General features: G+C 37.7%; 1 protein-coding gene across 2 annotated transcripts in view; it reads left to right on the plus strand.

The window, feature by feature from the left end:
• LOC133653686 (immunoglobulin-like and fibronectin type III domain-containing protein 1) overlaps window positions 1-16,830 on the plus strand; it is a 29,964-nt gene that overhangs the window by 5,255 nt on the left and 7,879 nt on the right. For both annotated transcript variants that reach the window (XM_062053246.1, XM_062053245.1), the window contains exons 3-18: window positions 989-1,048; window positions 1,880-2,002; window positions 2,123-2,262; window positions 2,370-2,469; window positions 3,165-3,216; window positions 3,307-3,463; window positions 3,775-3,868; window positions 5,158-5,430; window positions 5,513-5,812; window positions 8,306-8,380; window positions 8,633-8,713; window positions 8,972-9,046; window positions 14,476-14,562; window positions 14,642-14,710; window positions 14,801-14,914; window positions 15,397-15,521. In XM_062053246.1, the coding sequence (XP_061909230.1) occupies window positions 989-1,048; window positions 1,880-2,002; window positions 2,123-2,262; window positions 2,370-2,469; window positions 3,165-3,216; window positions 3,307-3,463; window positions 3,775-3,868; window positions 5,158-5,430; window positions 5,513-5,812; window positions 8,306-8,380; window positions 8,633-8,713; window positions 8,972-9,046; window positions 14,476-14,562; window positions 14,642-14,710; window positions 14,801-14,914; window positions 15,397-15,521 (1,925 nt within the window). The remainder of the gene's footprint in view (window positions 1-988; window positions 1,049-1,879; window positions 2,003-2,122; window positions 2,263-2,369; window positions 2,470-3,164; window positions 3,217-3,306; window positions 3,464-3,774; window positions 3,869-5,157; window positions 5,431-5,512; window positions 5,813-8,305; window positions 8,381-8,632; window positions 8,714-8,971; window positions 9,047-14,475; window positions 14,563-14,641; window positions 14,711-14,800; window positions 14,915-15,396; window positions 15,522-16,830) is intronic.

Consider the following 16,830-nt stretch of genomic DNA (forward strand, 5'->3'; position numbering starts at 1 on the left):
ATCAACGTCCACCGGCAGAATAAAGAATAATCTTCCTAAAAACTACTTTTAATTGGACCCGTGTCTACTGTGTTTGGCAATGGACTAGTTAGTGTTATAATCCAGACCTCGCGAACGATTATGTAGCCCGTAACATAGCTAACTGTCTTAACCAGCTGGGGGCCTCTATTGTTTAAGAGGATTTGAAACAGCAGTCCAGTAAAAGTATTACCATGATATAAAATAGAAAAACATTTCACTGTCAATATACTGTATACATGCATACATCCAGGATCTGTTATTGGAGAGATAATTACTCGGAAGAAATTTAACCTTGGCCAGTGTTTTGTACCAGAAATTTTCGACCCGGCTTCCTTACTTTGTGTCTGCCGGGTCGTCTCATCATTCAGCAGACAAAAAAATACACAGTGAGCCACTGGTCAAATATTATCCAAGATGTTGTGTTGTGGTGAAAGTGGAGTAAAATTTAAATGGCTGGTGGCAATCACCGGTGTCCATATTCCATACGGTCTGAGCAAAACAAAAACAAGGCTGCCGGGGCGGGGAAGAAAGGCTAGTCAGCGTGAGAGGCCTAGTAAGAAGGGCTTTATTTGCATCTAGCAACTGTGTCTCTCAAAACCAACCATTTTTAAAGGAAGCCTAAAATGGGCTTGAAGATAGGTATTTACAGCAAAATCTATTCCAATTTTGACCCCAAAAAAATCATTATATGTTATTGTGTATAGACCAAAATGAATTGTTTTAAAAATAGGAAAAAAAATATGATTTGACCCCTTTAAAAAGCTAGTTTCGATCAAATCCATACAATAATTACTTTCTTTACTGAATGTAAACATTCTAAGTGTGTGTCAATGAGGCGGTGACATTGGGTTTAGGGTTGGATGGGGGTCCCTTAAGAGTCTCGTGTATGGGGACCCAGGATTTGGTGGTATGCCCTTGATCGTACTGTTCTAATATATTTTTTTACTTTGTTGGTTCTTGTCAACAGGTTTTTCCCTTGTTCATCAGTACATTCAGCATTTTAATGAGAAAGCCGGCAGCAAATCAGGTAACTCTTTCTTTGTATCAGAAGAATATTCTTCTACAAGACCATAATCATATGTCTGATAATAGATACTGAATATGGCTGTCAAAATGACCCTTTAATAAGCCATGCTATTAAGTAATGACTGAAACACTCTCAAATGCCTTTTCACATTTTGGACAGCTTGTTATTGTTATTGTTACCATTACGCATATGCAAATGCTGAGTTGATGCAGTAGGAACAGGTCAATATGGAAGAAGCAAAACAGTACGTTTGGCCTCTCCATGGGAAATTTGAGTACAAAAGAAAACACGGAACAGTTGACCGACAATATATATGTATATATACAGTATGTATGTTAGGTCAGGAAAAAGCACAGAAGCTATGTCATCCAGACAAGCCTGTTTTGCAGGTTTCAATACCCCGGTATTGAGCACTGTGTAACGGATAAACCACAGAAACCTAAACTATATACATATATACAGTATATATATGTACATATATGACGTTATCAACCCATCAGCAATAGCATCAAGTATATGGACAACTGTTAACACATACACACCCCATCAACATTGGATTTCAAACCAACAGAAGTCGTTAAAGAATAAAGGGGCCTTTAATTAATGATGTTATGAAGTTATGATGCTAATGTACAGTATTCATTAAACACTTTCACCTTCACTTTCACTTTTCACACACAAGCACACACACACGCACACGTGCACACTCGCGCACACTCACACTCACACTCACACACTTTGTTGGACACATCGTAGCTTTGATTGTTTTCTTGAATTTTTTTTTTTGTTACTGTTGATATCCATTTATCAATTCATTGTTGTTTTTTTCAGCTTTTATTCGGAGAAGATCTAAAATCCCTGGGGTGGTCATCACACAATATACAGCGAACATACCAGAGGGAAAAGGGGTACCTGATTTCAAATGTAAACTAAATGAAGTAAATGTCCCAGAAGGTGAGTTGTTCAGACAAAAATGAGACAAATATTTTTCTCACAGCAGGAGTCCAATTATAAACTGCAGTTACAATTTGTTGCAAAGAAAACAAAGAGTCAACACTTCTACCTGTTCTTTAGGGAAATTAGCTGTTTTCAAGGCATTGATTGTTGGAGAGCCAAAACCTAAGGTGACATGGAAAAGAGTAAGGGGCAGCATTTCAGAGGGGAGAAAATATGAGACTAGATATGATGAATCAACAGGAGAGCACATATTAGAGGTAAGTCAGTCAGCAAGTTGAAATGAAAAACCCCAATTATGAAAATCTGTTTAAATTCCATCCATGTGCATCAGTAACTTGCAATGCAATGTTGTTTGTTCTTCTAGATTCAAGCAGTAATGGGTAGTGATGCAGATACGTACAAGTGCATTGCAGAGAATGAATATGGCAAGGCTCTCTGCTCTGCAGCATTAAATGTGACAGACAGTAAGTGAATATTGTGATTATCAATTTCGTTTTGAAATTTTTTTGAATTACAAAAGTGTACACACTTTTTCCGTTATTCTCCAGCAACTTTATAGCTACACTTGAAACCAGGCATTGTCAAACTGGGGTCCGGTGATCTCCAGGGGTTCTTAAGAAAGGCTTAAGCAAGTTAATCATGTTATTGTGTAATCCACCTGGTCCAGCCCATGCTTGTCTGCCCGGGGCTCAAACCTGAGCAAAAACAACAATTCTGAACCAAAAATGTCCCTTAAATTACGCATATTTTATATTCTTATAGGTTTTATTAAGAACAATGTAAAAAATGTGTCATGTGTCTTTCGGTGATTGCAAAATAATCAATTAAGCAAATGCTTTTTTAATACTGTTACAATGCTTCAGCCTGTAATTTTAATAAGCATGTAATAATAACAATAGTGTTCATGTTAAAGTTTTTAAACAGTTTTTAAAACAAAATGGGTTGATTTGGACTGTCTTGCTACTGTTCATTTTATTTAAGCTTCAAGATTTGTTACTTCAAAATTAGAACTTTTCTAAAGTTAATTTCTATGAAAAAGGTTTGAAGTAACCACTTAGGTTGAAATGTTTACAACTATAATTAATTCCGAAAGCACTTTTTAAATCAGCTTGAGTATTATAACCCCTGCATAAAATTGTCTATTCTTCTGTGTCCCTAGTTGTAACCGACCCATCAGATTTCAGGAAAATGTTGAGGAAGACCAATTCGAAGTAAGAACAATTTTGTATGCACATTCCTTTATGGCAATTAAGCGTCAGTGGTGCTAAATAGTATACTCATTTAATTACAATACTTTTTAGTATTTTTGATGAAAAAAAAGCAGATAAATTCAAAGAACGAGATGAGCGATACCGGGACACTTTGCAGAGGGACTATGATGGACTCGGACCTGAAGACATGCATTTGATCATGCTGAAGAAAATGGAAGAAAAGAGACAGCAAGCATTAAAGGATCAGGTATGAAATCAGACAGACTACGTACTTTAAAATTTGTTGATGAGCCCCCCTCAAAAAATTAGGATACAAACACAAATTGATTTTCTGTACAATGTTTTGTTTTCTGATCAACCCAGACTATGTTCACTCACTCAATGGAGGAACTAAACATTTTGCCTTGACACAACTGAAGTTAGCTGAGCAGGTTTAAAAAATATGCTTTTGGCAACGACTCTACACTATGTGCCTTTACCAACCCTGCTGTTTGCTTCATGCTAATGCATTAGCATTTTTTTCTCAGGCTTATACATGATATATTTTGTCTTAAACAGATTGAAGTAAGTGCCTCCGAGAAAGATTTACTGACGAAAAGTGGTTTTGTAAGTGATGGAAGTGCAAAGGCAAAAGACGCTGAAGACTCTGCAAGTACGTTTACACAACTTAACATGAGAATTGCTTGGACAATGTAAAACTTTGGAACGGACTTAAGTAAAACATGGTTGCATACTATTGTGTTAAAGGACATAACTTTTAAAGGCCTTGAATCAATAGGCTCCAAGTTCACATAGACAAAAATTTTAGGACAATTTTAGTAAATGTAAGATTCTCTAAATGGAGACAGAATACATTTAATGTAGTGTTTATAAAAGCATGATCCTTAAACACTTAGGGCCAAATCCACTAAGACACCAAATAACATGTGCTCAATAGCATGTGCAAACTATAAAATTGTATGTAATATTAGTAGGCATGCTGAGGGTGATCTACTAATAAAAAGTGCAAAAGTGGTGAAGCACGCCCTGTTTAAATGAGAATTGTGCGTGTCACCATGGAGACAGTCATTTACTGCACATCTGGGCATCATGCTCCAACCTGTGATGCATTGCTATGTTGTTGACATGCAGCACACAAACATAATCTGTGCCATCTTTTCTGGGCAATATAGAAGCGCAATCTAGACAACAGAACCTATTTGTAGCACGCCAAAGGTGCATTATGGGAGACCGCACTGTTTTTGAAACAACACCGGTAGTAACTGGTGCGCTGGAATGACCCAAATGCAAGTAAAACGTCATTAAATGCAATTAAAATGTCATTATTTTGGCATTTATGTCATTCATTAGTTCCAAAATGGAAACGCTGGACAGACGATACATCTAATATTATTTTTGATAGAAAAGTACTTTATGTCATCACGATTCTCTCCATCGTCTGTCACTGCATGTATGTATGTGTGTACCTTCAAACATACTAAATATAGATGGAAAACAGCGGCCGCAACACAGTTTCAGGCTTGATCAATCATATTGTGATCGCTAAATGATTGTATTGGCATCTCCTCCTCCTACTATTGCAGATGTTCTGATAATCTGCATATATTCTGCCTATATTGTACATGAAAACCGGCATGCTAAATGGACTACTATACTATACTGCTTTGCTCATTTAAGAGATGCAATCCTCTGCGCGCGAACTACGCAGATCAGCTTAGTGTAGGTTATCAAATGTGCACGAGTTTTAACAACACACAAATCTTAAATGCAAGATTGATCATTTAACATGTGTTAACTATTCCAATGTGTAATGTGCCATACATTAATTCACGCTGGGTCATGTCAATAACAGTAAAAACACATACAAATACAACAATTAAACAATAGAATACCATTAGTGAGTTTAGTTTTTTACTAATTTACTATGATGTGTGATTTCAGTTCCCAATCTGGACTTTCTTGTTAAACTTCAAAAAGCAGTAACAGAAGAACAAGACACTGCCCTCTTTGAATGTGTCCTTACCGAGCCACTGCCCAAGATCACCTGGATGGGCAATGGCAACGTTCTTGAGGATGGTGAAAAATACAAAATCAGCGTGTCCGACCACAAAATGATCCACAGGTTGCTGATCAAAGACTGCACCGGGGAAGACAAAGGTCTCTACTCAGCTGTGGCTGGCAGTGCATCATGCAAGGCTGCCTTAGATGTGGAAGGTAACGGCATCAATATTTGAATGTGATCTGACCATTCTCCAGAAATAAGAGGAAATGTGAGTGTTGATGCTTGTGCCTTTAGCTGACCTTGAAGCGGTGGGCAAGAAGAAAACTGGAGGGGCAGGTATAGACCTTGAGCAAGTGGTCAGACAGCAGCAAATCAAAAATCGAGAGCAAATGGAGAAACTGTTGGAAGCTGTCAAAGCAAAACATGACGCAGGAGAACTGACAGAGCAGAAAACATTGTCCACTTATGGAAAAGATGGAGAGCTCATTTCTTTGACTGGACCTGTCAATTTCAGCGGGGGTGACAAAGACCTGCATGATGCAAACATGAATGACAATATTCTCAAGTCAATGCTCACTGCATTCAGTGTCACTGGTAAGTACAATTTTATATTTATGGCCGTCGTATAGTGGGGAAAGGTAATGACAAGTCTAAGGGCCCACAGCCCACTAGGGCCCACATACACTATATTGCCAAAAGTATTTAGCCACCCATCCAAATGATGAGAATCAGGTGTCCTAATCACTTGGCTCGGTGTATAAAATCAAGCACTTAGGCATGGAGACTGTTTCTACAAACATTTGTGAAAGAATGTGATTTCCAGCATGGAATTGTCATAGGATGCCACTTGTGCAACAAATCCAGTCGTGAAATTTCCTCGCTCCTAAAGATTCCAAAGTCAACTTTATTATAAGAAAAGTGAAGAGTTTGGGAACAACAGCAACTCAGCCACCAAGTGGTAGGCCACGTAAACTGACAGAGAGGGGTCAGCGGATACTGAAGCGCATAGTGCAAAGACTTTCTGCACAGTCAGTTGCTACAGACCTCCAAACTTCATGTGACCTTCCAATTAGCCCAGGTACAGTACGCAGAGAGCTTCATGGAATGGGTTTCCCTGGCCGAGCAGCTGTATCTAAGCCATACATCACCAAGTCCAATGCAAAGCGTCGGATGCAGTGGTGTAAAGCGCGTTGCCACTGGACTCTAGAGCAGTGGAGACACGTTATCTGGACTGATGAATCACACTTTTCCATCTGGCAATCTGATGGACCAGACTGGGTTTGGAGGTTGCCAGGAGAACGCTACATTTTGGACTGCATTGTGCCGAGTGTGAAATTTGGTGGAGGAGGAATTATGGTGTCGAGTTGTTTTTCCAGGAGTTGGGCTTGGCCCCTTAGTTCCAGTGAAACGAACTTTGAATGCTCCAGTATACACAATTCCATGGGATGGCACTTCAACTTCATATGTGAGTAAAGGCAGGTGGCCAAATACTTTTGGCAATATAGTGTATAAATAACCCCCAACTGCTTCTATGAGAAAACGATTATGCATAGACTGAATTAATGTATACTCATACTAATGAATCTGAATTCAAACAAAGACACAAGTCATACAATATTCTAATTTTAATAATTGCAAAACCCCCTTGGCCCCTTCTTAAAAAATGGTTTGTTCCACACCAATGTTCCCTCTAAGATCCCTGCCTGTGCAAATGCACACTTTTCCCATTGCGCAAGGGAAATCTACACAGCGCACAAAATCCAAATCCAAAATACAATTTAAACTCTAAACAAAATAAACACATATCACATTATTTTGTACCATTTTCAACAAGTGGTCACAACAGATAAAACAATGACGACGTTAGACATTTTAAGGAGGTTAAGGAGGTGGTCTGCGTCAACAATCATTTTATAGAGCAAAACTGATTACTGACAGACGTAACCACACTAAAACAACATCGACAACAAAACTATTATCTAGCAAAACTAATCACTTTTTGCCTTAATCATACCAAAACAAAATATGTTATATTGAGAGCTTTCATTTGCATCAAAAGACACACACACTTGGCTCAGGCAGTGAAGTGTTCACAGCCACAAAAACAGTTGGACAACTCCAACTTCTTCCCATGGTTTTTCCTCATTGAAATTAAGTGAGAGCGAGCAAACCCCAGAAGGATTAGGATGCCCCCCAAAAAGCACAAGTCCGGACACTAAAAAATAATTTAAAAGAAGGCCAGGACATTACAAAACTTTTTTCTAAGACTGGTGACAGAATAAAACTACTTAGGGTGGTTAAAACAAATAGCCTACTTGTTCATTTATTTAATGTCTGTAACATTGCTTTTGATGGGGCGCAGGCTGGACTCTGGCGCCTACATTAGCTGTCATCTGGCCGCACTACACCCTGGACAAGTTGGCAGTTCATTAAAAGAAAGTTGCCAGTTCATAAAAAAAAAAGTCACCACTTCATTGTAGAGCAATGGTGTGATTGTGTGTTTCACACAAATCACTGTTGGATAGTGCTCCAGTACACACACATTCAGAGGCTGCATTGAATTGTATTATGACACATTGAAGTTCTACTCAGTAATTAATAAATATTATTATTGATCATTAATAATTACTGAGTAACTGAATAATGGCCTTCGTCAGAGGCTCATAATTACTAATTATTAGCATCTAATGAAGGTCAGTTATGTTATCATGACATGCTTAATGTCGTCTTGTAAAATGTGTTATTATTGGGACATTTGAATAGTCTGAATACAAAAAAGTTACATGTTCAAAGAATGTTATTTGTTTTCGTAGCAATACAAAAATAAAATATACCATGATGGCAGACAACAACAAGCTAAAAAAGACTATTTAGTATTTTGGACAGTTTACATTGACTTTTGGTTTAAAAAAAACATTTGTTGTCTGGGAAACTGAAGCTGTCCACCTGGGGTTATGGTGCTAAGAAGCCCATTTAGATTTTGTCCAAGAATAGGTTAGTTTTGCATACATTTTTCCATAAAACATAACATGTAATGCTTGCAATATATATAATGGAAAAATAAACCTTGATTCTCTGCTGCTCCAGAATCAGCAGTGGCTGCTTCATCTGAGTTTGAACCCCCAACAGACGCTCACCAGCAGTCCATTGATACCTTTGATGGTGAGTGTGTGATGTAGACGCTGGTTGGCTGTTTTGCTTTACAGCTTACATTGACTTTTGGTTTAAAAAACAATTGTTGTCTGGGAAACTGAAGCTGTCCACCTAGGTTTATGGTGCTAAGAAGCCCATTTAGATTTAGTCCAAGAATAGGCTAGTTTTGCATCAGTTAGTTTTGCATCAGTTTTTCCATAAAACATAACATTTAATGCTTGCAATATATATAATGGAAAGATAAAAATTTCTGCTCTGCAGCTCCAGAACCAGCAGTGGCTGCTTCATCTGAGTTTGAACCCCCAACAGACGCTCACCAGCAGTCCATTGATACCTTTGATGGTGAGTGAGTGATGTTGACACTGGTTGGCTGTTTTGCTTTACAGTTTACATTGACTTTTGGTTTAAAAAACAAATGTTGTCTGGGAAACTGAAGCTGTCCACCTGGGGTTATGGTGCTAAGAAGCCCATTTAGATTTAGTCCAAGAATAGGCTAGTTTTGCATCAGTTAGTTTTCCATCAGTTTTTCCATAAAACATAACATTTAATGCTTGCAATATATATAATGGAAAAATAAACATGTATGCTCTGCTGCTCCAGAATCAGCAGTGGCTGCTTCATCTGAGTTTGAACCCCCAACAGACGCTCACAAGCAGTCCATTGATGCCTTTGATGGTGAGTGAGTGATGTAGACGCTGGTTGGCTGTTTTGGTTTATTAGTGAACTACTGTAACACTGGCAGTGACTAAGACATGAATTAACACCTTGGCTATTTCAATTAAAATATACGCTACATTTTGTATACCTCAATTTAAACTTGAATTGCGATTAGATGATGCTTGATATTTGTTTTATAACAAGGTATTCCATGTTCTCTTTATTTTACTTGCACATTTAAGTTAAATGCTACAAATTTAAGTGTGGATTATCTTTAGCCAGGACACTTATCATATCAGTGCTTGATTGCTACATACAATAAAATACCCACTACCTATTGGTTCAGTGGTTAATTGAAAATACATTTGCAATCAGAGGTGTACTAATGTGTTGCAAATCAGTGAAATCAGAATAAGACAACTAATAATGCATAATTTTCATAATATTACTCTGACTTGTTTAGTGGTTAATCGTAAAAAAGGAAACACATTAGGTCTTATACAACAGGCACCGTCAAGAACACTAAAAAACAAGAACATTGAAGGTGGCAATGAATGCGGTAGAGGGGCTCACACAGATACTCTTTCAGTGGGCCCAGAGTTCCTAGTAACAGCCCTGATTATGCATATCATATTTTTCCACTCAATAAAAAAGATTTGCACCTGAATTCTAAGGCCCCTTGTACACTAAGCCGGCTAAGGTTATCCAGGGTAAATCCCACCTAACCTTATCCTTGTCCACCCACACACAATGGTCGTTTAAGACCCCCTCAATACTCCTCCGTCCACCGGTGCAATGCGACCTAGTACGCTTGCGCGGAAAATGCACACGTCATAGTCACCTCCAGTGTTGCTTTGTGTGCAAGTTCTTAAAATAAATGTAACTTATCTGAACAATATCCAGTGTTGTGGTACTTCAATTAACTGGAATCCAGTGTGCTGTGGGGCCCTATTGAAGTGAATCACACCTGAGACATCGTGAATTAATCAAATGTTTAATGGACACGTGAAAGTAAACAATGTGATAAAGAACATTTTACATCAATCAATCTAGAGATCTACTCATCTGGTCAGGGCACTCATTCTTTTGCCTTCACCTTCAATGTCCATTCGTTTTTGGTGACTTTAAATACTCTGGACCTACACGTTGAGTCCGCGACATACATTGCAGACAATAACTGATACATTCTGCTTTGCCAGTCCAAAAGCATTCGTTGTTTTCCGTAGTCTTTCCTCAAAAGCCAGGTAATACAAAGCACATGCTACCTTTTTTATCACATCCACGGGAGCCTGCATTCTCGTTGTCTCTCCTTCGACAAATGTACAAAGTTTTTCGGTTAGTAGAATCACAGCTGACCTGGACATTCGAAAGTTCTCTTGCCATCTGAGAAGTGTTGTATCCGAAATAGCTGCAATCGCTTTCTCTTAAGGTATTCATGTGTGATATCCACAAGCGTCTGTACATGTAGAAGAAGGAGAAACACGAGCATGTCTGGATGACTCGCCTTCATATTTTCAGTGGTTAACTCCGAGCTACGAAACCACTTTATTATGAAGCTGGCGCGTTCTTTTTGTTGCATTTCCTATGTGGGCGCGGTCTTTCTGGCGTCACTTCCTCTCCGAACTCAGTTTGTAAACGATCAATGAGTCCATACAAAGCTAAGTGCCGGAGATTCAAGAATTACACGGCTGATTTACCCGTGTAAAAATTTGTCCTAGGAGGGGAACCTTAAACGATGGTTTAGTGTGGCTGAAACGGGGCTTAGGCTGAATAATTATTCGTTTAATGAGTTATCCGGCTTAATGTAGACAGGGTCTAAGACACAATTTCACTGAGCCTGGTTAATACATTACATTATACAGTATGCTAGTAATCCTTAATACCAAAAAATACTGTCCTTTATGAATGAGCAATCTGGGGATGACATCAAACCAATTTGATTGGACATTTATTCAGTGTGAGGCTATCGAGCCGTCCATTTTCTATACATTGAATTGAAGTATTTATTTCAAACCTGCACATAACAACAACACACATTGTTTTTTTTACATTTTGGCAGAGACATTTATGCAAGGCTTGAAAAGGGGTTGGATGAAGCAGATGCTTATAATATCCCAACCCCTCTCACTCATTCCACATTTAACATAAACAATATAATACAAGAACAATACTATACAAACAAAAACAAGAAAAGCTCCTGTACACTAACAATACAATAGCACCACTGTTACTATGAGACAAGACACACACACACACACACACACACACACACACACACACACACACACACACACACACACACACACACACACACACACACAGAGGCCCAAACACTCCCTGATCATACACCTCTCTCCCATCTCTCTCCCCAGTCTTTTAAATTGAATCATGTTAGAACACGTTTTTAACTCGTCCCCTAAATTGTTCTACAGACTGACTCCACGCACTGAAATGCACATTGATTTTAAAGTTGTTCTAAATTCAGGCAAATATAATTTGGTGTTTCCTCTTAGACTGTAACTATGGTGAGCATCTCTATCCTGGAATAGGTTCTGTATATTGGATGGTATAAAGTTTTGGGATGCCCTAAACATCACATCGTGCAGTTTAAGTTGCTTTAACTCCATGTATAGTGGATTTGAATGATGTCTGTAGTGAACATTGGACACAATCCTAATGGCCTTTTTCTGCAGAGTGACTAAAGGCTGTAGATGGGATTTATAACAATTTCCCCATCTTGTCCACATTAGTGTCAATCAATCACAGGGCACATATAGACTTTCACACTCACATTCACGCCTATTAACAAGTTAGTCTCAAATGACCCTAACATGCTCCAAAACTCCAAGGTCCGCAGAGACAAAGATATGAACCTGAATCTTATGTGGTTATGAGACAATGTTAGGGCGTAACTGCATTCCAGTTTATAAACTTTTGATCTTCTTGGAAAAAAGTTATATAGGACTGAACCAACTAGCATTTGGCTAAAGAAAATATGTTGGCCTGCACTAAGGCCATGTCTACACTAAGTCGTTTAACCCTTTAAACGAATAATTATTTAGCGTAAGCCCCGTTTCAGCCACACTAAACCAGCGTTTAAGGTCCCCCTCCTAGCCAAATTTTTACATGGGTAAGTCAGCCGTGTAATTCTTGACTCTCCGACACTTAGCTTTGTATGGACTCATTGATCGTTTACAAAGTGAGTTTCGGAGAGGAAGTGACGCCTGAAAGACCTCGCCCACACAGGAAGTGATGTCAGAAAGAACGTGCCACAGCCAGCTTCATAATAAAGCGGTTTCGTAACTCGGAGCTAACCACTGGGAGACATCCAGACATGCCCATGTTTCCCCTTCTTCTACATGTACAAACGCTTGTGGAAATCACACATGAATACCTTAAGAGAAAGCGATTGTAGCTATTTTGGATACAACACTTCTCAGACGGCAAGAGAACTTTCAAATGATGAGTTCAGCTGTGTTTCTACTTAGCGAAAAACTGCGTCCATTTGTCGAAGGAGAGACAACGAGAATGCGGGCTCCCGTGGATGTGATAAAAAAGGTAGCGTGTGCTTTGTATTACCTGGCTGTCGAGGAAAACGACAATGAAGGTGAAGGCAAAAGAGTGAGGAGTGTCCTGACCAGATATCTAGATCCCGAGTTTCATTGATGTTAAATGTTCTTTATCACATTGTTTACGTGTCTAATAAAGATTTGGTTAAAGGCCTACTGAAACCCACTACTACAGACTACGCAGTGTGATAGTTTATATATCAATGATGAAATCTTAACATTGCAACACATGCCAATACGGCCAGGTTAACTTATAAAGTGACATTTTAAATTTCCCGCTAAACTTCCGGTTGAAAACGTCTATATATGATGACGTATGCGTGTGACGTCAATCGTTGAAACGGAAGTATTCGGACACATTGTATCCAATACAAAAAGCTCGGTTTTCATCGCAAAATTCCACAGTATTCTGGACATCTGTGTTGGTGAATCTTTTGCAATTTGTTTAATGAACAATGAAGACTGCAAAGAAGAAAGCTGTAGGTGGGATCGGTGTATTAGCGGCTGGCTGCAGCAACACAACCAGGAGGACTTTGACTTAGATAGCAGATGCGCTATCCGACGCTAACCGCCGACCGCATTGATGATCGGGTGAAGTCCTTCGTCGCTCCGTCGATCGCTGGAACGCAGGTGAGCACGGGTGTTGATGAGCAGATGAGGGCTGGCTGGCATAGGTGGATAGCTAATGTTTTTAGCATAGCTCTGTGAGGTCCCATTGCTAAGTTATCTTCAATGGCGTCGTTAGCAACAGCATTGTTAAGCTTTGCCAGCCTGGAAAGCATTAACCGTGTAGTTACAGGTCCATGGTTTAATAGTATTGTTGATTTTCTGTCTATCCTTCCAGTCAGGGGTTTATTTATTTTGTTTCTATCTGCAGTTAAGCCCGATGCTATCACGTTAGCTCCGTAGCTAAAGTGCTTCGCCGATGTATTGTCGTGGAGATAAAAGTCACTGTGGATGTCCATTTCACGTTCTCGACTCTCATTTTCAAGAGGATATAGTATCCGAGGTGGTTTAAAATACAAATCCGTGATCCACAATAGAAAAAGGAGAGAGTGTGGAATCCAATGAGCCAGCTTATACCTAAATTACGGTCAGAGCAAAAAAAGATGCGTCCTGCACTGCACTCTAGTCCTTCACTCTTACGTTCCTCATCCACGAATCTTTCATCCTGGCTCAAATTAATGGGGTAATCGTCGCTTTCTCATTCCGAATCGCTCTCGCTTCTGGGGTAAACTATGGGGAAATGTGAGGAGCCTTTCAACCAGTGACGTCACGTTACTTCTGGTACAGGCAAGGCTTTTTTTTATCAGCGACCAAAAGTTGCGAACTTTATCGTCTATGTTCTCTACTAAATCCTTTCAGCAAAAATATGGCAATATCGCGAAATGATCAAGTATGACACATAGAATGGATCTGCTATCCCCGTTTAAATAAAAAAATGTCATTTCAGTAGGCCTTTAATTTATGATGGCTCAGGTGTGATTCACTACAATGGGGCCCCACAGCACACTGGATTCCAGTTAATTGAAATACCACAACATTGGATATTGTTCAGATAAGTTACATTTAAGAACTTGCACACAAAGCAACACTAGAGGTGTCTATGACGTGTGCATTTTCCACGCATGCGTATTACGTCGCTTTGCGCCGGCGGACGGAGGGGGTCTTAAACGGTAGCATTGTTGTGTGTAGACACAGATAAGGTTAGGTGGGATCTACCCTGGATAACCTTAGTGTAAACGGGGCCTACAGTAATTACTGTGAACGTTGGTTTTTCAGCATTCACACTATCCATTTTTGGCACCAAGTCGGTTGAGTGTCAATGATCCTCTCTGAGTCTTCACGCCATTAAGCTAACAACCTGTCGTTGCACAGATGGTTTTGAAGCAGGAAAGTCTGAGGGAAATGAGGGCGGCGATGCAGCAAACAATCAGGATGAAGAGACGGAGCAGGACGCACAAGGTACATGCAGACAATATCACCGCTCTTATCGCGGGCCGGTTCATGTCTTGGGGATCGACTACTTTTTTCTTCTGTACAGAGTGGAGCGACGCATGTGATGGAAAGTTAAATGAGATCAATGCAAAGCTCAAGGAAAGAAAGAAAAGACGTATGTTTTAAGAAAAAAAATCAGAAAGCTTAATAACTTGTTCACCATTTAACTGTTTGTGGATATAATATGCCATTTATTCCTTTATAGTTGAGAATTTATTTAATGAAGACAGCGAGTCTATGGAGGCTGAAGAAGCGATTGGTATTGCCACACAACCCAGACGTAAAAGAATTGGCCCACTGATAGAAGATGTAGTAATTGGTAAGTATTTAAAAGGCCACCATAGAAGACATAGTCAACAAAGGAAGAATGAATGCACTGATTTGGATTAATTGACCTCCCTAATTGTGATTACATATACTCAAACATGCAATCCAGCTGTGTTGTATGTTGATTGTACCAACAAAAGACAATCACAATGTCATTATTCTCTTGTTCTAGAAGTAATGAATGTTTACAATCAAGCCTGAAATGATGCCTATTCCTGGCAAATTTTGAATTGAAGTTACTTTTATTTAACTGGCATTTTTTTTTATCTTTCAGAAGATAAAGTACAATGTACAAGAAGCATCATTGTGGAAAAAAATAATTAATTGGATTTTGTTGACATTCGGATAAAAACTTTAAGTCGAAATTTGCCAAGGGTATGAATAATTTTAGGCTTGACTATAATAGGACATTAGCCACTCTTCAATTTTCGAAGCGAGTGGAAATCTACTCCACTAACTTCTCACTGTTGTTAGATCCCGGGGTTCAATTTATCTGGGGCTTGTCTGACATCAACGCCATCATCGGTGAGAATGCAGAGCTAACGTGTAAACTCAGCAAAGAGGACTTCGAAGGAGTCTGGTTCAGAGACGACGAAAAGGTCAGCCATTGGGTCACTTTTCACAATAAATGTTTTTGTGTGTTAGAGTAGCAAATAGGAAAACAATATATATTAACATTTTCTCTGTCTCCAATCACATTGACATTTGATATGTTTAGACCGGAAAAGGGGGTAATTACCAAAGACTTATACTGAATAATCACAATAGCTAAACAGAGGGGTCCCCAAACTACGGATCCTGCCTGCCACCATCCCAGGGGACGTCCATCCATCCATTTGTCTACCGCTTGTCCCTTTCAGGGTCATGGGGGAGCTGGAGCCTTTTCCAGCTGCACTCCAAAGTAAAAAAAATTATAATAATAAATCAATACAAAATATATATAAATATCTTAGGGCTGTCAGGTGATTACATTTTTAATCAGATTAATTACACTCTAAACCTGTGATTAATTATGATTAATCACAGGTTATTTGCTTGCATAAATAACATTTGCTGAAGAAAATACCCCAATATTTGGGTACGATATAATATATCTCTCTTTCTCTCCATACATACATATATATATATATATATATATATATATATATATATATATATATATATATATATATATATATATATATATATATATATATATATATATATATATATATATATATATATATACCTGTATTTATATATATATATATATATATATATATATATATATATATATATATATATATATATATATATATATATATATATATATATATATATATATATATATACAGGTATATATATACAGGTATATATATACAGGTATATATATATATATATATATATATATATATATATATATATATATATATATATATATATATATATATATATATATATATATATATATATATATATATATATATATATATATATATACAGGTATAGATATACAGGTATATATATATATATATATATATATATATATATATATATATATATATATATATATATATATATATATATATATATATATATATATATATATAAATATATATATATATATATATACAGGTATATGTATATATATATATATATATATATATATATATATATATATATATATATATATATATATATATATATATATATATATATATATATATATATACAGGTATATGTATATATATATATATATATATATATATATATATATATATATATATATATATATATATATATATATATATATATATATATATATATATATATATATATATATATATATATCCATCCATTTTCTACCGCTTGTCCCTCTTGGGGTCGCGGGGGGTGCTGGAGCCTATCTCAGCTGCAATCGGGCGGAAG

Source organism: Entelurus aequoreus, linkage group LG07 (assembly GCF_033978785.1).
Source record: "Entelurus aequoreus isolate RoL-2023_Sb linkage group LG07, RoL_Eaeq_v1.1, whole genome shotgun sequence".
Classification (NCBI taxonomy): domain Eukaryota; kingdom Metazoa; phylum Chordata; class Actinopteri; order Syngnathiformes; family Syngnathidae; genus Entelurus; species Entelurus aequoreus.